This window comes from Danio rerio, chromosome 11 (assembly GCF_049306965.1).
Source record: "Danio rerio strain Tuebingen ecotype United States chromosome 11, GRCz12tu, whole genome shotgun sequence".
In the NCBI taxonomy this organism is placed as follows: domain Eukaryota; kingdom Metazoa; phylum Chordata; class Actinopteri; order Cypriniformes; family Danionidae; genus Danio; species Danio rerio.
Genome location: NC_133186.1, coordinates 31,848,881 through 31,875,101, shown reverse-complemented (window position 1 = coordinate 31,875,101; position 26,221 = coordinate 31,848,881). Strand labels below are relative to the sequence as shown.

The 26,221-nt window shown below is 34.3% G+C and overlaps 2 protein-coding genes across 5 annotated transcripts; both read right to left on the bottom strand.

The window, feature by feature from the left end:
* Positions 1 to 803: 803 nt before the first annotated feature.
* dynlt3 (dynein light chain Tctex-type 3) lies at positions 804 to 4,486 on the bottom strand. The gene is given in 5 exon segments (NM_205608.1): positions 804 to 1,596; positions 3,194 to 3,271; positions 3,380 to 3,503; positions 3,712 to 3,753; positions 4,376 to 4,486. Coding segments are annotated over 5 exon segments (348 nt in total). The 5' UTR covers positions 4,403 to 4,486; the 3' UTR covers positions 804 to 1,519.
* Positions 4,487 to 4,886: 400 nt separating this feature from the next.
* On the bottom strand, positions 4,887 to 24,244 carry rpgrb (retinitis pigmentosa GTPase regulator b). Of its 4 annotated transcripts, none has more exons than NM_001312677.1 (17): positions 24,108 to 24,244; positions 23,475 to 23,600; positions 23,285 to 23,377; positions 19,852 to 19,914; positions 18,537 to 18,695; positions 18,277 to 18,426; positions 15,837 to 15,995; positions 15,603 to 15,758; positions 15,369 to 15,493; positions 13,924 to 14,115; positions 13,574 to 13,715; positions 13,161 to 13,258; positions 12,411 to 12,470; positions 6,920 to 7,144; positions 6,782 to 6,830; positions 5,687 to 5,796; positions 4,887 to 5,569 (listed from the first exon to the last, which is right to left on the bottom strand). In NM_001312677.1, exons 1-17 carry the CDS (start codon positions 24,136 to 24,138, stop codon positions 5,381 to 5,383), a joined length of 2,127 nt encoding a protein of 708 aa, NP_001299606.1. In that variant the 5' UTR covers positions 24,139 to 24,244; the 3' UTR covers positions 4,887 to 5,380. The 4 variants fall into 4 exon arrangements, with proteins under 4 accessions (NP_001299606.1, XP_073772053.1, XP_073772052.1 ...); XM_073915952.1 differs by lacking the exon at positions 24,108 to 24,244 and adding an exon at positions 23,735 to 24,095; XM_073915951.1 differs by lacking the exons at positions 4,887 to 5,569; positions 5,687 to 5,796; positions 6,782 to 6,830 and adding an exon at positions 7,409 to 11,277 and having other exon boundaries at positions 24,108 to 24,214.
* Between the last annotated feature and the right edge of the window lie 1,977 nt (positions 24,245 to 26,221).

The window sequence follows — 26,221 nt, the reverse complement described above, 5'->3', positions numbered from 1 at the left end:
TATCTTAAAATGATATATACAGTTGAAGTCAGAATTATTAGCCCCCTTTTGAACTTTTTATTTTGTTAAATATTTCCCAAATGATGTTTAACAGAGCAAGGACATTTTCACAGTATGTCTAAGTTTAGATTTTTTTTAAACTCCATTTTAAGGTCAAACTTATTAGCCCCTTTAGGCTAAATTTAGTTTCGATAGTCTACAGAACAAACCAACATTATACAATAACTTGCCTAATTAACCTAATCTGCCTAGTTAACCTAATTAATGTAGTTAAGCCTTTAAATGTCACTTTAAGCTGTATAGAAGTGTCTTGAAAAATATCTACTTAAATATTTACTTTGATGATGGCAAAGATAAAATAAATCAGTTATTAGAAATGAGTCGATTAGTAAAACGATTATGATTAGAAATGTGGTGAAAACAATATTCTCAGTTAAACAGAAATTGGGGAAAAATAAACAGGTAGGCCAATAATTCTGACTTCAACTGTATCTTAAATATCACAAGACCCTAGTTTGCAAAATCTTTTTAAGAAAAGTATTTTTGCAGTGTACATTTTTCAAGTATATCTTGTATGACATTTTGTTGCTGATCTAGATATGATCGTGATGGAGAAATAACTGAATTTATATACAAATTAAATTTAAATGGTTAGCTGTGAAACCACCCAGCTTCCTCTTTCTTAGGTGGAAGTTAAAGCTTATGAAATCTTGAGTTACAAAATCTGGCGGGACTCAACTGATTAATTCCACAATGGTAAATGATCATGTTACATAAAGCACATCAATGCAGAAACAGTCAAATAGTGAATCAAACAAAGCTTTTAATTCCAGTACTTGTTTTTCATGTTAATAAGATTTGGCAATTCAATTATTTAACATTATTGTAGAGGAAATGTGTGTGTGGTTAATTAACTGAATAAATAAACAAACAAACAAACAAACAAAAAGTCATTTTCTTGTATAAATCTTTCAGCAAAATGATTGTGTTCTGGCTGTTTTTAAACTTAAGAGCCGGGGATAAAACTCATTTTCAATTCCCTAAAATAATGCTGAACAACTATTATGACATGACATGACATTCGTACATCATGTGTGAATAATTTTACATTTCTCTGTCTTTATGTCAAGCTTAAACAAAGTTGCATGCCCTTTGGTGGCTGAAAACTAAAAAAAAAAACATTCAGATGAATTCATAACACTGTATTATTAAACCCAAAACAAACTACTTTAATAATTACCATCAACAAATTTTCATTTCATTCTATACAGAGCAAAGGTGCATGATACCTTTGCAGGTCCAAAAACAGAGAAGCAAATATAGATACATTGTAGTAGATAAGAGCTTACAATTCAGTCTAAACATTGTATCAGGCCAAACAGACAGGAGCTGAACATGGCTGATGTTTAAGCCGATGTGTTGAAGCAAAAAGCTTAATAATAGACATGTGAGTGAAGCTGGCTTTGATCTTCAGTGTGTGTGTGTGTGTGTGTGTGTGTGTGCATGTGTGGGACTCAGCTCATAGTGCAATGGCCACTGCAAACACACTGACGACGCAATACATAGTCCGGTTCTCCCACCTCACTGTGCAACTTCCTGTAAACACACACATTAATAAATAATTATTATGCTAGTACAGTGCAAGTACACCCCTCACAAATCTCTCTTTTAAATTCATATTTTTAATAGAAAGCTATAGAATATTATATTTGTGCATATACATTAGATTAATCCGTACTGAAGACAAATCTGGAGCTTATCTAACAAAATAACTTATGATAATGGTCCAAACACTAGTACACCCATTTTTATGTTATAAAAAAATATAAAATAGTTTTTTTCAAAAAGATGAAAAAAATGAAGAGAAGCAAACAAATAGAAAAATGTACCTGTACATTTTTTAGGTTGTAATTTTATTTTTAGAATATTTTGTTTGAGTTTGTTTGTATTATAATAGTGGTATTATAGTTGTATTATAATATTAAAATATTATTTTAATAAATATATCTGTTTAATAAATCTGTTTTGTTTAAATGCACCAAAATATATTGCCTATTTTCACTGAGAAATGGATACAAATATTTCTTTTCATAATAGGGTGTGCTCAATTATGCTGAGCACTTATGAAATAATGAATAAAATCAGTTGTACATACAGCCTTATGTTGTTTACTATATGAGAATTTTATCTGAAAAATAGATGCTATAGTGCCACCTAGCTCCCATAGTGTTTGGTAACCCTTTAGATCACATACAAGTAATATATTTGTTTTAATGTTTCATAATCTTTGGTAAATGTTTTAAATGAATTTAGATTAATAAAAGCTTATTTATAAATGCTAATTGTTGATTTTTATAATAAAACGTGACCAATATGCTTTTTTTATAAATGCAATGAATTTAAATATATATTTAATTTGAATAATATTATTTATTATTAATTTTATTTTTTAAAGGAAAATGTTTGAGTACTTTTTTATTATTCTTTGATATATGTAGCTCTGGGTTCATACATGTTTTTACTACTAAAATTCCATGAATTTTCCATGAAGTAATTTTTCATGATCTAATGTTTTATGTGATGTCTACATATGCGTGGTAAAAGAAAAACAAAGCATGTTTTTACTGCCTATCATAAAACGCTCAACAATCTATTTACTTTCAATGTATTTTTATATTTATGTAAAATTGATTTAGATAATGGTTACACCACATTAATAATGTGAGGGTTTGTTATTGGCCAAGGACAGAAAAGAAGTAAATAACCTAAAGTATAACCTGTATAATATAACCTATAAGTATACAGATATCTTATTTCTATGACTGTTCAAAAACTTTGTTGGTTTTTCTGTTTTTCCTAAAAAATTTTCCAGGCCTGGAAAAAGCCATGTCAAAATTCCATGACTTTTCCAGGTTTTGATATTTTCTGACTTATAGTTGAACTTATAACCAATAAAGGCAATATAACATATAATTCATAATACATAAATACATTAAGCAAAAAATACATTGTAAATTGTAATAAATAAATAAAAATATTATTTATTTTCACTTTTATATTATTTATACTATTCACTGCAGGTCCATTAAAAGAATCTATGTTTCACGTATAATACCTGCATTATATAATGACATTCATACGTTGAGCTAAACCATAGAAGCTCTACCTTGTTATTACAAACTAAAAGCTTTACCGTCAGTGGTAGTGTCCCAATAACAAGAGTTGGCTGTGTGAAGACCTGCGCCGCTTTTCTGCATCACAGCACAGTTGACTGAAAATTGATCAATTATACACAATCAATATAATGTCAATCACATAACTGTAAATATATGATCAGATGCATGACATCATAAACATTTACATACAAGATAAAACATACCAATGTATTTGAAGGGTTTGCCTTGTTTGACTAACTGAGTGAGAGAGTGCTCGACTATGCTGGCCGTCCACTGGTTGACTTTGTTCTGGCTGTAGTCCACACCACCAATAATCCCCTCGATGCACTGACCCACCGATAAAACACACAGACAGAGTTAATGGAGCGATACTTGATCTCAAATAAATAGGCTAACATTCGCCCTGCAGGCATGGGTTATACAAGAGACTAACAACAATACAATTCATTTATTCAGATACACACCAAAGTAACTAAAGATTGTTTTACTATTTTTACTGTCAGTGTGTGTGTGTGTGTGTGTGTGTGAATATTACCTCCTTTACAACATTACTTGCATCATCTGGGTTGAAAGAAACCTGAAATGAGAAATTTTGAAAGGTTTATAACGTTAGATTATTTTATAACACTTCAGCACAGTAAAAATGATCCATGGATTTATTATAGTAAAAGTTTATGATTTGGGTGCAATAACACTACAGTTTTGATACAGATGTAATGTTTAAATTATGGTTAATGCAGCAAAACCATGGTTAATCTTATAGTTAGCATGGTAACTACAATAACCATGTTTTTTTATTTGTAGTTAAACTATAGCTAATTAGGGGTTTCACAAGCATGTTAAAGATGTGTAAGCTTAAGTATAAAATCTAAAAATGCAAATATGTTCATATTATTATACGTTATTATCGTTATGCTTTGTGATTCAAACTGACGTTGTTTTGGCCACACCCTGAATCATTTTACATCAAATCTTATGACTCAGTAACGTAAAATGCAAGTTAAAATTAACTTTTTGTGATCGTTGTATATATAAAAGACGTAGATACGTGAAAACATCAAGGTTTATAGACGCTAAAGTAATCTTATGTTTCCGGATGAAGCGGTTAGCAGGCTAGCATTAAAAGCACCGGTCTGTTGTTTGCTAGATTTGAAAAGAGTTAGTAATAATAACGGTGTCATCTCTTAAATGACACTTACTTCATCTCCAGAATGATACTCCTCCATCTTTTCAGTTTAAAAAAACACCAAAAATCTGGACGGCAAACTCAGACGACTGTATCTTTTCTTTCACTGACAACAGACTGATGTCAGCAAGTCAGAGACGATTGAGTGCTGCCACCTGCTGGAGCTCCTCCGACTCACCATTACTGTATCTTACGTCTGCGATTATTTTCTATCTATAGATCTAATTCTGTCTAACTGACTTAAGACTGTCTATCGATCTATCTACCTGTATATCGATCTGACCGTCCGCCCATCCATTCATCCATCCGCCCATCCGTCCGTCCGTCCATCCATCCGTCCGTCCGTCCGTCCATCATCTATCTATCTATCTATCTATCTATCTATCTATCTATCTATCTATCTATCTATCTATCTATCTATCTATCTATCTATCTATCTATCTATCTATCTATCTATCTATCTATCTATCTATCTATCTATCTATCTATCTATCTATCTATCTAAAAAAGGGAAACCAAGACAATTTGGAGTTAATATTTACTTCACATCAAATACAAAGATTTTGAGATGTTTACAAAAATGTAATTGAAAAAAAATTACCCTGAAATAATACAAGATTTTAAATATATAAAGTGCACAGGTGCTTCATCAAAAGTCTTTAGTCAAATATAAATAAATAGGTATAAAAAGCACACACACATACATATATAATTATATTTCTAGACATACGGCACATTAGTAAATTCACTCCCACGTAATGACTTTTTTATGTGAATGCATTTGATAAACATTTGCAAAATTCAGACACTGCAAATATACATTGGACATAACATTATACGATGTAGTGCCGAAACAAAAACACACTTAAATGCCAATTAAAGTTGTTTACTGTTAAAGCTAGTTGCTTTCTGTCGTCTGCATTGCAGCACAAAGGCACAGTACTGGTAACACTAACGTAATGTTGCTTCATTAATTCCAGGTTTCCAATTAAGACAGTTTCCTCGCAGCTGAGAGGTGTCAAAGCAGACTGCAAGTGGCTGAGCGTGATCGACTGGATGTTTTTGTTTGGCCTGCTGTCTGTGTTTCACTGCTAGAACTCTCTGGATCTCGAGTCTCTGAGATTTGAGGAGCACCAGATGCTGGTTTGCCTGATGTGCCGCTCTCTGGCTGACTGCCTTTGGTGGAAGACCTTTTGAAAAGAGAAAGCTGAGAAGGTAGGATTGAAAAAACTGATTTAAGTTCAATTTTTGTGTGCAACGCTGTAAACGATAGTTGCTTGCTGGTATTTATTATAATGATTAAAGTGTCAGAGTAGTCAAATACCCTGTTTTTAGAGCCAAAAATGGTTTTTAGTTTGTCGTCCGTAACTTCATTTCTCTCAGACCACGTCTCCTCCTTCTTAAGGGCAGCAGGGTCAGAATCTACAGAATTCACTACAACAAGAAGAGAAATAGGGTAACAGCTACTTCATAATCCATGTGCTTTGCATTATTATATTAATTTATTTTCTTTCAGCTCAGTCCCGTTTATTCATCAGGGGTCACCACAGCGGAATGAACTGCCAATTTATCCAGTATAAGTTTTCCACAGATGATGCCTTCCGGCCAATTTATTTAATTCACCTATACTGCATGTCTTTAGATTGTGGGGAAAAAAGGAGCATCCGCAGAAAACTCACACGAACATGAGGAGAAAATGCAAACGCCACACAGAAATGCCAACTGACCCAGCTGGGACTCAAACCAGCGATCTGAACCAGGGATCTTCTTGCTATGAGGTGACAGTGCTAACCACTGAGCCACCGTGTTGCCCGTGCTTCACATTTATGTTCAATAATTACAATCTAACACTCACTTACTATCCTTTGGCTTAGTCAGCACAGCAGAATGAACCGCCAATTACTCTGGCATATGTTTTATGCGGTGGATGCCCTTTCAGCCATAACCCAGTACTGGGAACATCCACACACTCTCTCATTCACACACACTATAGACAATTATAGATTACCCAATTCACTTTTACTGCAGGTCTTTGGACTGTGTTACAATCCAGCAATGTATTCCAAATCAATCTAACATTAAATAAGATCAATATATTTTGTAGTACAGAATAAGTCATCACTGTTTTGGCTCTGTTTTCAGGAAAGAGACTAAAAATGTATTTCAATTTCAAATAAAGTGATTGATTCTCAACTGAATGAATGAGTAAGGATTAAGCTAAATTCTAATATGAAATAATATAACAAAAAGTAATTTCGTATTTTAGCTATTTTTATAATTTTTTTAGCTATTTTAGTTTTTCTCATAATTCTGCATGCAAACAGTATGTGAGCAGACATCAATAAGCCACAAAAAACACTTTTTTTCTTGTGATTTACACAAAAATAAAACAGTGCTGAAAAGAAAAAAAATACTGTACCTTTCATTGGTCCATCAGGGACAGATTCTTCTTCTATAATCTGCTTTTTCTGTAAGAGTAAGAAAAAAAGCATTAATTAAAGTAATAATTTAAATTCTCTTAATTCTGAATCAGCATGAAAGAAAGTTTTTAGAGCACCTGTACATCTGGATCTGTAGTGTTTTGCTCCTGCTCTTCAGTCTCTTTTCTCATCTTGTCTGCAATATCTTCCCTCTCTTCACACTTTTCCTCCTCTTTTCCCCTTGGGTGCTCTTCCTCTTCTTCTTCCTCCTCTTCATCTTCTTCCTCCTCCTCATCATCTAAATATTCTTCATGTTCTTCTGCTTCTCCATTCCTCATCTCATCTGTCTGGAACTGTAGAGACTGATGGTGATCACACAAACAGTGAGACAATTAGTGATTTAAAAATAATTGCTAAGAAGGCACTAGAAAAAACAGAGAGGGGTCATGTGAGTTGAGTGGTCTTTGTAAAATTAACTAGCAAAGTACACAAAATACGTACAACAAATAGTGGGTAATATTGGGCTCTATAGTGGGATACATTGGGATAATAGTGGGATCTATTTTGGGGCAACTAGTAAATGAGCAGCTCTACAAAGAGAGGAGAATACGAGGCCAGTCTCTCACCTTTGCAATGATGGATTTTCAGTATTCTGCCTGATTGCAACTGCTTTGCAATTTGAAAATAATGTATTTACATAAAGTCAAATGGAAATGCGGAATGAAATCCTCTGATACCTTGTTATATTTGTAAGTGAATTTATCATGCAATAGCTGGTTTAAAAATAACTGTTTCTTTAAAAAAGATCTTTATGTTTGGATAATATGTGCTTTTTGAATCACATTAAGTTAAAAGTAACAAAAATAAAAATGTTAATTAAAGTGGAAAACAAATATAAAACAAACAGCATACAGTTACAGAGAAATGAAAGGTTTTATTGACTATTATATGAACAAACTTTAGTTCACAATACAAGCACAAGTGCAAACTTTTAACTAAATTCTATTAAATGACTAATGTTGGGTGTTTTTGCTAAAAATGTCATAAAGCTGCCATCTTTCCACTTAAACTTGGGAGAGTTTAAATAGTTATTTGTTGAAAGAGTTCTGACCAAAAGGCATCTTTATATGCGTCAACTTTGTGAGACTTGAATAATTATGTCACATCGATTGATTGGACACTGCTATCCATAAGGTATTTCCTAAGGCACATCACAAGTTCATCACTATACTGCATGGGCATACACACGTGTGTATGAAAACATAATGCTGTAAAAAATCAATCAATCAATTACAAGGATACTAATTGTGATTTTAAAAAAAATCCAAAAGCAATAAGTAAGAAAGTACAAAATCAAAATACAGGCCTGTTCACACCAAGTAACAAATTTTCAACAATAACAATAAAGATACAGCTCTAAAATAACAGCTAAGTTTAAACAAACTGTATAAACATCACAAGTAGCATTATGATGGCACAGAGAATGGTACTGGTAAAGCCACTTTAAGAGCAAGTTTTTCCTAGCTCAGCTATCTAGCTAGCTTAAATAAAGTTCACGGCCAATCACAATCCTTCTTGCTTTAAAAAGCCAATCAGAGTGTTCCAGTTGTAAAGAGCCAATCAGAATCCATCCCAAGAGCAAAAAATGTAAAGCAGGTGACTGAACTTAAAATAAAGCAAAGGTTAATCAGAAGAGCTCCTAACCTATAAGTAGTTACTGTTACTGTTACTGTTCTCGTTCTTGGTGTGAGCGGGCGTTATGAAAAGGCATGTACATAATGCTCAGGGTAAAGCTGAAGTTGTTGAGTTATTTTAAATTAAGGTATTGAGGTAAAACATCATCCCAAAACTGCTTAGACTCATGGGACTCGTCATCTGATTGGTCGCTTTGTGCACGGGCTTGTTTGGCTTTTGGTTTGTGAGTTTTCACACTTGGCTTTGGTTTGGCGGCGTCCTTTTGGAGTCTGCTAGAGGCTTTTTCACGTTTTGTTTTGGTCTTTTCTTTTTCTTCCTCCTCCTCCTCCTCCTCCTCTTCATCATCGCCATTTTCTTGCTCTTCTTCTTGTGTGTCCTCCTCTTCTCCCTCCTCATCCTCTGCTTCTTCTGTATCCTCTCCAGGCTCTTCCTCCTCTGCTTCCTCTTCTTCATTTTCTTCCTCCTCATTACTTTCTTCCTCCTCCTCTTCAACTTTGCTCTCCTCCTCTTCTTCCTCTTCATTTTCACTCTCCTCTTCTTCCTCATCTTTATCACTTGTTTCCTCATCACTTTCATCCTCTTGGTCTCCTTCACTCTCCTCTTCTTCCCCCTCAGCTTCACTTTCACTCTTCTCTTCATCTTCAGATGAACTTTCCTGCTCCTCATCGTCTTCTTCACTAGTATTTTCCCCAGTTTCATCTTCCTCTGCTTCACTTTCCACCTCACTTTCTTCCTTCTCCGACTCCTCATCTTCATCATCTTCCTCAGACCTCTCACTTCTGCTCTCTGAGTTTCCTTCAGATTCTTCTCCACTCTCCTCCTCTTGACTTGTTTCGCTTTTGTCCTCATCATCATTGCTCTCATCTTCAGTACTTGCACTTGTCTCACTTTTTTCTTCTTCATTATCTTCATTGTCCTCTTCCTCCTCACTCTCTAAATCATCAGTTGCCTCACTTTTACTTTTCTGCTCCTCTTCCTCACTGTTCACATTAGAGGCGTTAGCAGAATCACCACTTTCTTCCTTGCTAGAAGCTTTGAAAGAATCACCATTCTCCTCCTCTTCTTCTTCATCTTCACTAGAAGCTTTGACAGAACTACCACTTTTCTCCTCCTCTTCTTCATCTTCACTAGAAGCTTTGGCAGAATCACCATTTTTTTCCTCTTCTTCTTCATCCTCACTAGAAGCATTGGAAGAGTCACTACTTTTCTCCTCTTTTTCTTTCTCTTCATCCTCACTAGAATGTTTGGTCATTGTATCATTAACCTCAGAATCGTTACTTTTCTCCTCTTCCTCACGTTCCTCATTCTCACTAGAAGCTTTGGTCACTGTATCATTAACTGTCTTCTCCTCTTCACTTTCCTCTTCCTCACTAGAATCTTTGATCATTGTATCATCATCTTCATCACCCTCAGAATCATCATCATTTTCCCCTACTTTGTCATGTGTCTTGCTATCACTATCTTCTACTTCTTCACTTTTATCCCTTCTGTTCCCCAGTCCATCACTTTCCTCCACATCTTCAGTTTCATCTCTTTCGTTTACTGAACCCTCACTTTCCTCCTCATCTGATTCCTCTTCCTTTCTATTATATGTTCCCATCTCAGAATGAGCGTCGGTTTTGGACTCAGATCTGCTTCTTTCCGTGTCCCTATCTGAAGTATCTGGATCTGCCTTAACGTTGATGGTGACAGCCGTCCTCTCGGCCTCTCTTGCCTCCTCTTGCCCTGAAACGTCATAGGATTCACTCAGGGATGAAACATCAGAAAGGGTTCTCTGTCTTGAAAGGGGTTTTGGCATCTCTTGAGGTGTGGACTGGGAAAGTAACTGACTGGCCACTGCTTCTCCAACTAAAAGAGCAGAGCCTCCCATTCCCATACCTTGGAGTAAAGAAGTCACCTTGGTGAGAGGATTGTCCTTCATTTGATTTTCCTCTGATTCTAATGCAGACTCAGATACAGAAGCTGCCTCTGAGACAACAGTAGGCACCATTTTTGTCTTTTTTAATTTGTCTTCTACTTGGCGTTGTTCTGCTCTCGATTTCTTTGTCTTTGCTGAAGTATCTTTACCGGAAGTTGGATGTGAAGTAGTGGAGATCTCTTTTGTTGTCTTGCTACTTTTTAAGTCTTTTTCAGATCCAGACTTTTTGCTCTGTGGGACAAAACTTTTGTTTTCAGTCTCGGCTATCTTAGTGTCACCTTTCACTTTCTGAACTTTTGGTAAAACCTCTTTTGAGTTCTTACTTGTTAAGTCTTGGTCGATATGTTGTTCAACAATAATTATGGGTTTACTTTTTACTCCTTTTTCTTTCCCTGCAACATTTTGCAGCTGGCTTTTGACTTCCAACTGGTGATCTTTGGCTTTTGCTTTACCTGTTCCCTCTTGGGTTGGTTTTGAGGTTCCTTTGGACCTTTGGACTTCTACTTCTTGATTTTGTTGCGTTTTTTCAGTTGATTGTTTTTTCACTTTATCTGATGACTCCATCAGTTCTGTGTGTTTAAGTTTTAAGGATTTGGATCCAGCTCTGCTTTTGTCCATTCCCTTTCCAGTTTTGCTTCCAGGCTTTCTCCCCTCCAAAGCAATAAGTACATTTTCCTTATCATGACCACGTCTTTTAGGACTCTTGTGGGGTGTCCCTAACCCACGGCTGTCCCCGACTACTGAGCTACCACTCGAGCTTCTAAGTAACTCAGTGGGCAGAGCTTTGCGAGATAAAAGCTCCGCCCTCTTACTATAAGGGGTGGGTTCATCCCTTGGCTTCCCCTTCTCCTTACCGTGTTCTTTCACAACTTTAACCTTCTTCTATCCCAGGAAGCAGAGGACAAAAAGAGGGAAAGTGTTAGAGAAATGAATGAACATGCAGAGCAGGCTGAACGAGAGCAGAATGAGCTTTAAGGCTGCAAAGCAAATGAAAAGAATGAGTCAATGAAAAGAAGAGAGAAATCAAGCATAAAGGGAGGGCTAAAAGAGTGTTTTTCCCCTTGACCTTTGTTCAATTTAAAATATTCAACATGGTGCCACTAATGTCTACCTGGTCAAAAAAGCTCTTCAATTATTTTTCTTTTTTCCTTGTTCTGTGTTAAGTCATTCCCTTACTATCAGGGTTTAAACTATTAAGACTTAATGCAACACACACCAGACATTTTTCTTCCGGTTTTTGATTATTCATACAATTGGTTGGATGTTCTCGTTGGGGGAGCCACAGTCCTACTCAAGAGACTGCTCAGACAGAAATGCTTTAACCCTTCAACAGCATCATAACCACCTGGTTGATTTTTTATCCATAGATTATCATTATTAATTTAATTGCTTATTACTATTTAACACAGTTGTGTCAGTATATCAGTCAATACAAGACGTGGGCCAAAAAATTAGTTTTTAAGGAGTGCACCTGGTTGAGCTCTATCGACGCAGCTTTCGAACAGCACTCCCTAGTATCCTAGTATAAATGCATTTCGTCGGCTGGGCTTCCAGCTGTGCAGAACAGACCGCATTCCAGTGTTTACAAGGAAAACAAGAGGTGGCAGATTATGCATCTACAAAAATGAAGGTTGGTACAACTATGTAACAACTCTGAAGACGGTAATTTTAATTCAGAGGTGCTCTTCATAAACTTCAAACTTTTCTACTCTGCAGGAGTATTTTCAAGAGCAGTTTTTCCTTCAGGCCATTTCCCAACTAAACCATGTTTAAATACCATTTACCACATATGCACATTGCACTCTCTATACGGGAAATCATTTTTGTTTTCTATTTAAAAAAAAAATTATTTATTCATTTTTTTATGTATATCTGTACTATGCTTGTACTTTCTGTACTGAAAGCTCCTATCACCTATGACAATTTTTTGTGTGTGCAAGCACACTTGGCAGTATAGCTCTTTCTGATTCTGAATGAAGCAAATAACTTGAATAGCATCTCTAAAAAGCTCTTACCTTCTCCATGGGAGACAATGTAAGTGTATTATCGCTAGGGTCCATCTTCATTATGTGAGTCTGAAATCAAAAAAGCTAATGTTTCAGTCTTGGAACCGTTATATCTGGAATATCAAAGGTTTTTCTGGATAAATCAGACTTTACATGGCAACCCAACACTGCAAAAAAAAGCTTTTCTTACTTAAAGTTCTTGTCTTTTTTTCTTGTCCAAATATCTAAAGATTATTAAATCAAAAAATTAAAAACATTGTTTTGTTTTCAGAAATAATGAGTTAAAATTGAATGAGTTAAGCGAAATAATCTGCCAATGAGGAGAGCAAAATATTCTGATTTCAAAGTGAATACAGGATTATTTTGCTTACCCCATCTGCAGATTATTTAGCTTGTTTAAATGAAAAACTTATTAATTTCTGATTCATTATTTCTGAAAACAAGACATTATTTATAATTGTCTATAAAAATGTTTCTTGGTTTAAATCTGTTTAGATATTTGAACTAGAAACAAGACAAGTTTTTTATATAAGAAAAACATATTCTTTGCAGTGAACCTAGAACTACATGAAACTATAACATGGATGGTTTTATTATGCACATTTAGAAGTTTTTTTCTCTGCTGTCCATTCTTGTATTTCACACTAGAAGCAATTTCTCATTAACAAATGCCAATAAACCAATCTAACTCTACATACTTTCTATAGACATTATGAAAGCATGTACATTGCTTTAATAAGTGATGTATGATTCTCCTACCAGGTTTAATAAGTCAGTGGTTTCTCCAAGGTCTTTTACACTCTCGCTATCCTCCACACTGCTTCTGTCATCAAAAGACTTCGCTCTAATTCCAGGAGCTTATTGAAAGAGGAGATTTAAAACATGAATAATTAATACAATACTGTTGAAATTTGTCTCCAATGTAATATAGCAAAATATTATTACAATTTTAAATAAATGCTTTGTATTTTAACGGTCGATATCAGCAACCATCTTAATAATTTTCAATACCGAAGTTATAGCTGCATATTATGCATCAATGTAAAGGTCTTTTCAGTCTGTTTTAATCAGTTTGATGTGACTTTTTCTCTCTTAAAAATCATATTGACCCCAAACATTTGAACTACAATGAACACAAATCCATGGAGGATTATTAAAACAGATAATAGTACTTTTAAGGCTATTGTGAGGAATCTTTCCAAGTTGCTTGCTGGAGGGACGTATCTGGCTGGGAACAGATAGAGATGCACTCTGATTCCCACTCAGTGCTGGAAGTGTTCGAAACATCTGTCCAAACTGATCTGGTGAACGTTCCTGAAGTGAAAAAAACGACACAATTTTTTTTTTTATAATATATTATTGAGTTATTGCACTAAACTTAACATTTAAATGTATTTAATTAGTCTAGAAAATGAATTACACTACAACTAGTCAATTAATTATATTATTCTAGAAATACAGCACCATTACTCAAAAAATTCTAACTGGCTACATTTATTTTGATCCTTTATGACTGACTCACCCTTTCTCTGCGTCTGACCCGAGCTGAGAGACTCCTGTTTAGGGTGGTCTGACTGTGTGTGTCCCCCAGTAATTCAGTATAAGACTTCTCAAGGTAGTCTTCAGTGACGTCATCCTCCTCTAAGATTAAGTCATCTGGTCTTTCAGTTCTGGGCTTTGCCAAAACAAGCATGTGACACCCACCACAAGTAACCTGAAAAACACACACCGTTTACAGATTGTTTATAGATGTCATAACATTAATATACAGTTTGCTCTATTATTTAAAAGTCGAAGCTCACCATGACCATTTAACATGGCTTAATATTTAATAAAAATAAATATTGTACATACATGTTTTTGCGTCACATGATCCTTTAAAAGTCATTTTAATATGGTGCTTTGATGCTCATAAACATTTATTATTAATATCATATATGTTGAGAACAGTTGTGCTGTTTATAAGGGTTTTTTGTAACATTACACATACAATGTGCATGTCAGGGTTAATCTCAGGATTTCTGCAGGTTTCATTAAGTCAAATGTGTCAACCCTTTTAAGGCCATTATAAATGAAATTTTAGAATTATACAGGGCTAAACACTAATGATTATTTCTCATGGCCTGGATTGCCAAGAAAAAAATATTATTTCTTAGCGACATATTTTAAAGTGTCAAAACAAAAAAAAAATCTGGTTGTATATGCTATATTCAACATATTTCTTTTTTTAAACTACAAGTTTAACATTGTTCAAAGTAAATTTATTGTGGAGACAATTACATAAATAATCAAAATATATATTTGGTGGCTTTTGGTCTAAATTGATTGAGTTTAACTTCTATTCAACCTAATGTGTTTCCGTTATAGGTTTCATGCCTATTTATAAATATGTCTGCTCCCCCTTACTTCTGTAAATAATGTATGAATAGAAGATAATGTAAAGACATATGTTACTCTGTTATCACCATGAGGAACTGTGTAATTGTTTTTAGTTTACTTTCCCTCATTTTATTAAGATGGATTGTTGGTGATTGGATGGATGTTGGCCTGATTGGGTAGCTTTACTTGAACAGAGGAAAGTTAAGACCTGTTTAAAATGATTTAAGACCTACAACACAATATTTTAGTGAGTTTAACAGTGACATTTTAAGGCCTTTTTATTAATTTGAGTATTGAATTTAAAAAAATCAATTAAGCAAAATTTTTCACACTAAAGAGATTGAAGAAAAAAAAGCCTTAATGTTAAGCAGTAAAATAAAAATCTTTATAAGGAGAAATTAAATTCTTAAGGAATAAAACAAAAAGGTCTAAGGTCCATGTGCCTTGATATTTTCATAACTTAGTTCTTCCTTCAAAAGTTAAAAGGGTGATAAAAATAAATCTGTCAAACCCTTTAATAGGGTTACAAAGTGTACATATCCTTAAATAATACTGTCTAATAAAAGGTAGCTGGCCAGAAATACTAACAGAATGTACGTGGTAGTCAAGAAATCTCGGACACAACGTTGGTTTGAACTGGTTGGTGAAGTTTTCCTCTCCAAGCCCCAGTTTTCCATGCCGACCATCACCAAAAGTGTACAAAAGGCCATTGTCTAAAACCAGAACATCAGATTATAGATTTATACACAAACAACACCTGGTATATATTTTAGAGAAATTCTTTCATAACACATGTTAAGTGTTTTTCTGTGCATGTTATACCTGTAATCAGCGCAGTATGGTTCTCTCCACATGCCGCATGTTTAACTCTGCCCTTCCTGAAATGCTCAACCACTCTGGGCAAGCGAGACTCGAATATGAAGGTGCCGTGACCGAGTTGTCCAAACTGACCCAGGCCAAAAGAATACACCTCATTCTCTGCAATAACAGATATGCAAAACATTTAGTCTATACAGAGAAGAATAACCAAGACAATACAGCAGGATGCTCTCCTACCTGTAAGCGCCACCGTGTGCCCTCCTCCACAGGCCACCTGGACCACCCTATCAGGGATGTCAGTCACCTGTTGAGGCACTTTATGATTGGCCAGCTTCTCTGTCGATAAGCCCAGCTTCCCACTGTCTTTTTCACCAAAAGTGTACAAGGCCCCGTCCACTGCAACACATGAAACAGGTATCACCTAGCAACCAGCCAGCCTTCACAGAAGGTCAAATGATGAACATTTAATAAATTCAACGCCACCATACTGTGCTCTGTGGATCATGGAGAGGAAGCAGGAAGGTCATCATGAATAGTCAACAAGTGGAGATTTAAAATTTGATGGAGATTCTCTAGTGAAAATTAATTTTTAAAACAGTCTTATACATTTATTAAATATAACACATTTGGGTTTTATTTATACAATAATGTAGATTATGCCAGTAAATGTTTTAGAATTCTTCTTATTAAACATAGTTTTATCTAAATTATAACAAAAATGTCTGAGTAATAAATCACAGCAACTGTAAGAGGATATATTAGAGTATAAAAATGTTAAATAACATTTAAACTACAGTAAAAATATCTAGTTAGCTTTTGCGATCTTGATTTTTATTCATTCATTTTTTTTCAGCTTAGTCTCTTTTTTAATCAGGGGTCGCCACAACGGAATGAACCGTCAAGTTATCCAGCATATGCTTTACACCAGGGGTGTCCACACTCGGCCCTGGAGGGCCAGTGTCCTGGAGAGTTTACCTCCAACCCTAATCAAACACACCTGAACCAGCTAATCAAGCTTTTACTATGTATACTAGAAACTTCCAGGCAGGTTTGTTGAAGCAAGTTGTAGCTAAAGTCAGCAGGACATCGGACCTCCAGGACTGACTTTGGACACCCCTGCTTTACACAGTGAATGCAGCTACAACCCATCACTGGGAAACACCCATACACTCTCATTCACACATACACTATGGAAAATTTAGTTTTACCAATTCACATATAGCGCATGCCTTTGGACTTGTGTTTTTGCTGTAAGGCAGGGGTGTCCAACGTCGGTCTTGGAGGGCCGGTGACAGTGCTACCCACTGCGCCACCGCACCACTCGATTTTTGTGAGTATCATTTTATTTATTTTAAAAAGTCATACAAATAAAGAAAATTTCACTTATAGAAAATTCAATATTTGAAGTGGATTTGAAGTTTTCCTAAAACCAGTATGTGTGCTGACCAATACCAACATTTTTACAATATAAACATTTGCTAATTTAATCAATTAATTATGTATTAAGTATAAAATAACACAATTTTTGATCCACCTAAAATGTTGACTATTATATTTAAATCTATTTTAAAATGTAATTTATTCCAATATTAGCAAAGCTAATTTTTAACCAGTTATAATTAATTAGTGTCACATATTAATTCAGATATTTTTATATTGTGACAATTTGATGCTGAGCAAGGATTATTACTTTTATTATTACATTTTTCAATAAAATGATCAGTGTTGCAAACAGTAGCGTTTATTCTCCATTTATTTAGAATTGATGGATTAATTTAAATTAAAAAAACAGAAATTAAATTTTTTTAGGAGCATTGCAATCATCTTTATTGTCATTTTTGATCACTTTTAAGGCTTGCTTTAATAATAAAATTATCAATTCTTTAATTCACACTGTCCTCAAACTTTATTTGGAAATAGTACAGCAACGATTTAATCTTATAAATATAATACAATATGCTAGGATAAATACAACATGTAGATTCTAACGAGATAGTTCACCCAAAAATGAAAATTTACTTACTGTAAACTCACTCTCAAGTTGTTTCAATCCTTTATGAGTTTCTTTATTCTGTTAAACACAAAAGCAGATATCTAAAAGAAAGCTAAAAACCTGTAACCATTGACTTTGATAGTAGGAAAAACAATTATTATGGAAGTCAATGGTTATAGGTTACCAGCTTTCTTTAAAATAACTTCTTTCGCTTTTAACAGAAGGAAATTTATACAGGTCTGAAACAAGTAAAGGATGAGTAAATGACAGAATTTTTATTTTTAACACTTTAAAATAATAGTCCAGTAGTTATTGTATTTAATAACATTAACTAAGTATGAATAATCTTGTAAATTTATTAATCATAGTACAACATTGACTAATGCATAATTAAAATCCAAAGTTTTGCTTGTTAACTTTAATTATTGCACAATAACTTAACATGAACTAACATTATTTAACATAAATAATGTTAACTAACGATAAAAAAGATGAATAAATACCATAATAAATGTATTACTAATTGTTTGTTGAAATACATTAACCAATTAACCCTTATTTTAAAGTGGTACCTTTTAATTTTTGAGAAATTTATTTCTTTAAGTATAGCGTTTAACATGTATTTACCCTTGAAAGGTTACTTTTTTATTTTGTTTCTGGCCATAATGTCAATGCTGTACATACCGGTAACAAAGGCAGAATGATAATATCCACAGGACACCCAGAAGACTCGTTTCCCCACAGAAACCTCCTGAGGAGTCAGTGCATTACTTTCTTTTCCCAATCCAATCTGGCCCTCAGAGTTATCACCCCACATGTAGAGCCTACCGTCCTCTATGATCAGACAGAAATGTTGTTCAATACTGTTATAATATGTTATGTACAGTATGTCCTATGTGAGCAAAAACACTGTTGTTGTTTTGCAGCTAAAACAGAAGTCTTACGTGTCAAGGCAGCAGATGTATTGGAACCAGCAGCGAGCATTTTGATTGGTCCTTGTTTGTTGAAGAATTCGACCAGGTGAAAGGATGTTCTGTCATTACAGTCGCCAAGGCCGAGCTGTCCTTCATTATTCCCTCCACAGGCATACAGGTTACCACGAGCTGCTCAGTCAGGAAAACAAGTCATTTACTTGAGGCTAGCGCTATAATGTTGCTGCTGATATAGCACTTTCAAAAATAATATAAATTTGGGATCATGTTTAAAAATAAATAAAATAAATGATAAAAAAATATGGTATTCTTTCAGACTATAAATATTAAGTAGTAGTGCCACACAATATTGGAAAAATGTAGCAGAATATTTTGTTATATATATATATTGCGATATAAATACAATTTTAACAGATGACTTAAATTTATTGATTAAGAAAAATATATATATAATTTTAGATTGATTGGGATGATTCTGTAAGGGAGAGCATCTGCATTAAATCTTTTCAATTAACAAATTAATACATAAATAAAAAGTTACAAATAAAATAAACAGTGCTTTTGCATTTTCCGTGTTTAACAGTATTCAGGTTCAGTAACTGTATAATAAAAATGTACATAATTCAATAAAAATAATCTTTATTAAAGTCACTAACGTTACCCAGGCCTTAAAAACATGTAAATGATAAATTAGAATACAGACTCAGTATTGCAAATCCTACTATGTGACTATTGCGAATGATCACACTGCGATATCAATGCTGAAACGATATATACTGCAACCCTATTAAGCAGCATAGCAAGAATAATGATAACCTATGTTTTCTAAGCAACAAATGAGCCATCAACAAATGAGTCAGAATAATTTTTTTGAAGGATCATGTGACACTAAAGACTTGAGTAATGATGCTGAAAATTCAGCTTTGCATAACAGGAATAGGTTTATTTTTTTTAAATTAATTAAAATGGAAAACTCTCACTTTTTACTTTAGTTTTGATCATATAAACAGTCAGAATTTTTAAAATACCAATATGTCTTTCTAACCCTAAACTAATTGCCATTTCGATTTAAAAACAATGTTTATTTTTTTTAATGGTAAACATTCTCATACTACAGTTTAATGTGCTGTGAAAATGATAAAATTCCAGAAAGTTCCCCTATGTTGCCCTTTGGCTCTTTCAAAACATTGTTCTGTTAGTTTCAGTGGTTTGCTGTGGCATGTCAACTTCTGGCTTCTCGACTAAACAAGAATTATGTACATTCACAAAAAGCAGGTCAGATTTAGTAAAAAAAAAAAAAAAAACTTTTATATCTTTAGAAACTTACATGTAAAAACAAGTGTGTGAGTTCTTCCACAGGCTGTGAGCTTCACCCTCTCTGACTTCAGAGCTTAAAGAAAGCAAATATGATTATTGAACCATATTGATATGAATTATATATCATATTCATATGATTATTGAATATCAGAAACATTATTATTACAGTTTATTCTAGCTATTTAACTTATACAACCACCAAATATATATAGCTATTTAACACAAATATCTATTCAGCAAATTAAAAGTATCTCAATGCATTTAGGCATGTACATATTGTCAAGATGATCTGTTCTGAAGTTCAAAACAAGCACAAGAATGAGCAATATAGATGATTTAAATAGCTTTGAACATGGAATAGTTTCTGGTGCTGAGATCATGAGAATTTTATAAACTGCTGATGGACTGAATTAATACACAAGAGGTTTACAAAAAATGATCTGAAAAAGTTGAAATATTCGTTGGGCACCAGGCCCGTGTGAAAATATGTTGTTGAGACCAGTGGTGATAGGAAACCAACCAGACCCATTCTAACTGATTAAAAGGCAACAGTAGCAAAAATAACCACCTGATTAAACCAAATTCTTCATAACAGCATCACTGAATTTTTAACACATCAAACCTTAAAGCAGATGAGCTACAGCAGCAGAAATGCACTTCAGTGACACTTCTATCAGCTGAAAATTTACATTTGTTCATTTTCCATGCTATCATGTCAATATGGACCAAAATCTGAGGAATGCTGGAATATCAAGCCAATTCGATGCGTGTTTAATAAGAAAAGGTCTGGAGAGGGTATTCTTCAATGCCAAAAATATTAGTAATTTATTAGATACAAATGAATAATTTGATTACAGAACTCTGGGTTATGTTACCCCATTGCATTACAAGAATTACATTCAAGAGGTTCGCAACTAAAATACATTTCCTGACTCCAGCATATATCCACATCTGATATTAACAGGTGGAGTTAGGTGTAACGTCACTTATCAGTCATTCTGCAATCCTTTGGCTTTTGTACCTCAGACATACTTCCTCTTTCTGCAACCCTTCACTGCATACCAGAACTGAACAATTACGTGCATCTTTAATATATTTCATAACTTCTATAAGCATCACGCTCCTTGTGACATGTCTAGACATTGTATTAAACAGCACTCTGGAACAAGGGCCCCCACACAAATTTTTTTTCTTTTTCTGCTGTTTCCCACTTGTCAGCAGTTCCTTCTAAAAAGTATGCAGCACAGTAAAAAAACAGGAAGTGTTTCTGGTCAATATGTGCTATTATACAAAAGAAAAAGATTGATTATTCTGTTGTTAGTCTAAAAATTTTCTAATAAAAAAATAAAGACACAGAAGTAATAAAAATAAATTATTTTTTCCACAGGAATATGTTCTCTAATGAATTTATACCACTAAATATTAAAGCTGTACTGAAGGCTAATCTAGCTAGATGAACCAAGTATGTGTAAATGGTCACCGTTAATATATAACAGTTAATATACAGTTGAAGTCAGAATTATTAGCCCCCTTTTGATTTTCTTTTCTTTTTTAATATTTTCCAAATTATGTTTAACAGAGCAAGGAAATTTTCACAGTTTGTCTGATAATGTTTTTTCTTCTGGAGAAAGTCTTATTTGTTTCATTTCGGCTAGAATAAAAGCAGTTTTAAATTTTTTTATCACCATTTTTAGGACAAAATATTAGCCCCTTAAAAGGGTCACGAAACATCAAAAAACATTTTTTGAGCTGTTGACAGTCGTATATGTGTCCCACACTGCTAAAAACACTATTAGGACACCTATATTTCACTAAAAAGTGTAAATTGGTTGTTTTTACGTTATTTCAAGCAAATTCGTACTTTCGGTTTGAAACAAATTTTTGAAGCTGCGTCACGGTCATGACATAATAGCATTGTATTCCAGCGTGCAGACTGAACGTCTGTGCCAGAGTGTGTCTTATTACGTCTTACAGTGTGCTGCATTAATGCATGAGTAAAGCTTGGTTCAAACCAATCAGCGCGCTCTATTGTGCAACTTCATTAATATTCATTACTGTCAGAGTGTAGACGGCACGTTGTGTTGGCAAAACAAGCGTGAAGTGTTGCTTTTATAGTTTGCTGCAGTTAAGTTTCGTTTTCATTTTCTCTCTGTAAGAGCGCAGACTCACGCGTGGATTAACAGTGTGCGCGACGCGCGACAACAATAACTTACGTGTCTAAGTAGGATTATTGTTTACCTGAGAGCTGTTCTCATCTGCAAACGCTGAGATCCAGATTCGCTTGTAGTCTCCTCTAAATAAAGACGTGGCTCTAGTTGCTGGTGATTGTCCTGTCTCTACAGATTTGGTAAGTGAGCGACCAGTGCTCTTTGTTTATTCAGTTCGTATTTTATTCGTATCAAACAAACTATTGCACCGAGTGCAATAGTTAGCACTAACAGTTACAACCAAACTATAACCTCGTGTTGGATTTTGTGACCGGAATAACACACGCGGCTTTCTGACGCTACCTGCCGTGTGTATCTAAGTTTCCGGGAAATGCTGAGTTTTTTTTTCTCTCATTCGCTGTGCGGTATCAAACATTGCATGAAAAATACAGGCTTAGAGCAGCGCCTCGAATCAAATATCACGTTTGTCGGGAGGGACATTAATGAATTCCCTGAATGAAAGAGCCAAACTGCAGTTAAAGTCCACCATTTAATAATTTGGCAAATAATTAGACTACAGATGTCCATGTAAACACAGTCACATTGTCCGCTTTGGGTGTGTGTTTTGACTCTGAAATTTAGCGCGCCCAAATAGACACTCCCATACCAAGCCTCTTTTCTTCCTCCGACACTCCCCCCTAAACAGAGCTGGACACGCCCACTTTTCTGACTTTTTCCAAAGTAGAGGTGTGAAAACACACTGCTGAAACGAGGGGGTTTCATGGCCCTTTAAGCTATATATTTTTCTGATAATCTACAGAACAAACCATCAATATGTAATAACTTGCCAAATTATCCTGAATGCCTAGTTAAACTAATTACCTAGTTAAGCCTTTGAATGTCACTTTAAGCTGTATAAAAGTGTCTTGAAAGATATCTAGTCAAATATTATTTATTTATTATTTATATATATATATATATATATATATATATATATATATATATATATATATATATATATAATTTTTATACTTATTTAAATTTGTTTTTATATTTAACAATCTTATTTGTAAAAATGCTGAAATATTGTATTCTAAAGGCACACACACTACTTCCCCTGCTCTAACCAGATTAATGCAGATTATGGACCACTCCACACTGGGATTAACAGCAACCTTAAAAAAGACCTCCTTTTTGTCACAGCATTGTCAATGGTATTAGCTGTCATTTATCAGCTGTGAAAGGCAGGGAACACTCAGTGCTCTCACTTTGACAGTCTGTCATGTAGTGTTGTACCTTTTACACAAGTGGGTTTATTCACAGTGGTCTTTGTTCCGAGGCCCAGCTGTCCCCAGTTATTGCTGCCAAACATAAACAGCTTCCCATTCTCTAAAAAAAAACACAACAGGGATAGTGACAAGATAAACACATACAGTAAAATTATGCACCAAGACAAAATATTCACCAGTAAAATCATAAACCATACCTGTGACTAGTGCTGTGTGCTCATCTCCACAGGAAATTCGCAAAGGTACATCATTTTTTAACCAGAATTTACTAGGGGCGTTGTCTGCAAATTTACTCTTTCCAAAAGTGAAGACAGCTCCGGACTCTAAAACAAAAACAGAAATACAGAGCAACAGAGAATGTTATTCAGGTTTGTGATTGTCAAAAAAGCTATGACAATGCAATGTTATGCTATGTTGTAAATGAATAATAATTAGTACAATATTAAGCTGACGTTACCGTACATATGCATAATCAGATAGCTCAAATTAATTGTTTATAAAATATTATACAGTAAACCAGAGGCGTGACCACATGGTGTGGTTGCCTTGACGACAGGTAGCCACAAGCGTCAATGGAATAAAGCGGGACAGAGTGTTCGGCGACAAAATACAACACACAAGCTGCAATTAAAACTTTTAAATCATATAAATGACAATATTTTTATGATATGAACGCAGTTAACCAATGTTTACATCCTAACATATGCTCCTCGCTGTGTAGCACCGTTATAGCTTGACGGCTAATTATAAACAGATAAAGAGACACTCGTAGCAAGCAACAACAACACAACTGTTTACATCGATCATTAATGAAGCACATGGTAAATTACCGGGGATTTCATCTTCTGTTTCTCCAGCCATCTCTGCAGACTAATCTGCTTATTTACGCTGGGTTCTTGGAAGTGTGACCAAGAAGTTTTGGGTATGTTAGAAACCTTCCGCTCTAGATTTTCTTCCGCGTTGAAGTGTCACGTGTTACTAATCCGCTCATTCAATTGGCTACATTTTCTTGTTAGTAGTGTACAGTGAATCATGTAATCTTGCCCCACATTTATTAATTGTTACCTAATTAATTGTTGCATTGTTAACGTACGTAAAATTTAACTGTAAACTAAACGTGGCTTAAAATTGTAAATGCAGTAGAATAAATTTCCACTTTTGTTAACAAATGAAATCATTTTAAAGTAGTTTTTAAATATTAATTTTTGTTGTATATATTATATAAAGAGATAAAATTAGAAACAACCCTGATCAAAAAAAAAACATTTTTAATCAATTGTCATTTTTTTTCTAAGTATTTGACTGCATGAAAGTGTTTTTATTTAACGTTTAATTTAAAATGACGTAATCAAACCTTTGTATAATAAAAATAATGTTAGCATTTAAATTAAACACATGTCTAGAAAATATGTTTTAATTTTTAAATTAGATATGAGTTATAATAAAATAATAATTGAAAGATTTATAAGAGTATGTATTACATTATTTTAAGCAAATAATAAAAAACTATTGTACAAACATAATTTATGAAAACATCCATATTAATAATAATAATAATAATAATAATAATAATAATAATAATAATAATAATAATAATAATAATGATAATAATAATCAGCTAAGTGTAAAATAAGTTATAACACCATAATTCCCTAAAAATTTAAAGGTCCCAAATGATTTTCTATAATCAGTATGTATGTACTTTGTAGTCACGTGTGCTTTTCTTGTTACGGTGGAACTGTTATTATTATTTTTTTTTTATTATTGCTTGAACTGACAATACAAGAACTTCAGAACAAAGTCCAGGAAATTACAGACAGATCTTAAAAAAGGTCAATAGTATATATAGCCATAAGAAAATAATCACGTACACATATAAATAACATCAGAAGACAGAAAGGGAAAAATTAAAATAATAATAATTATTATATTATTATTGCTAATAATAGTATTAATAATAATTGTTATACTAAAATGACTAAATTAAACAAAATAAACAAATGAAATTACAAGGACACTTAAACAAATAACCCTCAGGGAAAAAAATTAAATCCAGGATATTCTTTTAAATACATCTGCTGGGGCGGATTTAGTGGTTTAGGGGACTTAAGCAATTCCAGCCAAGGGGCCCAAACATTCTAAAATGCACTTTTTGTACATTCATTCATAAATTTTCTTTTCGGCTTAGACCCTTTATTAATTTGGGGTCACCACAGCGTAATGAACTGCCAACTTATCTAGCATATGTTTTACGCCACGGATGCCCTTCCAGCTGCAACCCATAACTGGGAAACATCTATACACACTCATTCACACTCATACACTATGGACAATTTAGCTCACTCAATTCATATACCTCATGTCTTTGGACTGTGAGGGAAATCTGAACACCCGGAGGAAACCCACGCCAACATGGGAAGAACATGCAAACTCCACACAGAAACGCCAATTGACCCAGCTGAGGCTCAAACCAGAGACCTTCTTGATGTGAGGCGATCTTGCAGCCCTTTTGTACATTAATTCATCTACATTTTCTTGTTGGCTTAATTCCTTTATTAATCCGGGGTCGCCACAGCAGAATGAACCGCCAACTTATCCAGCAAGTTTTTACGCAGCTGATGCCCTTCCAGCTGCAACCCATCTCTGGGAAACATCCACACACACACATTTACACACACACTCATACCCTATGGACAATTTAGCCCATCCAATTCACCTGTATCGCATGTCTTTGGACTGTGGGGGAAACCGAAGCACCCGGAGGAAACCCACGCGAATGCAGGGAGAACATGCAAACTCCACACAGAAACGCCAACTGAGCCGAGGCTCAAACCAGCGACCCAGCGACCTTCTTGCTGTGAGGTGACAGCACTACTGCACCACTGCTTCGCCCTGTACATCCATTTATTATTATTATTTTGCTGTTTTTTTCTTATTCGATCTC

Bases quoted from the DNA above. Each gene is read 5' to 3' on its own strand.
- rpgrb (NM_001312676.1), bottom strand. From the start codon at position 24,138: ATGGCTGGAGAAACAGAAGATGAAATCCCCG. The intron at 18,696-19,851 runs GTAAGTTTCTAA...CTGACTGAGCAG, and splicing joins TCACACACTTGTTTTTACAT to CTCGTGGTAACCTGTATGCC. The intron at 12,471-13,160 runs GTAGGAGAATCA...TTTTGATTTCAG, and splicing joins CCACTGACTTATTAAACCTG to ACTCACATAATGAAGATGGA.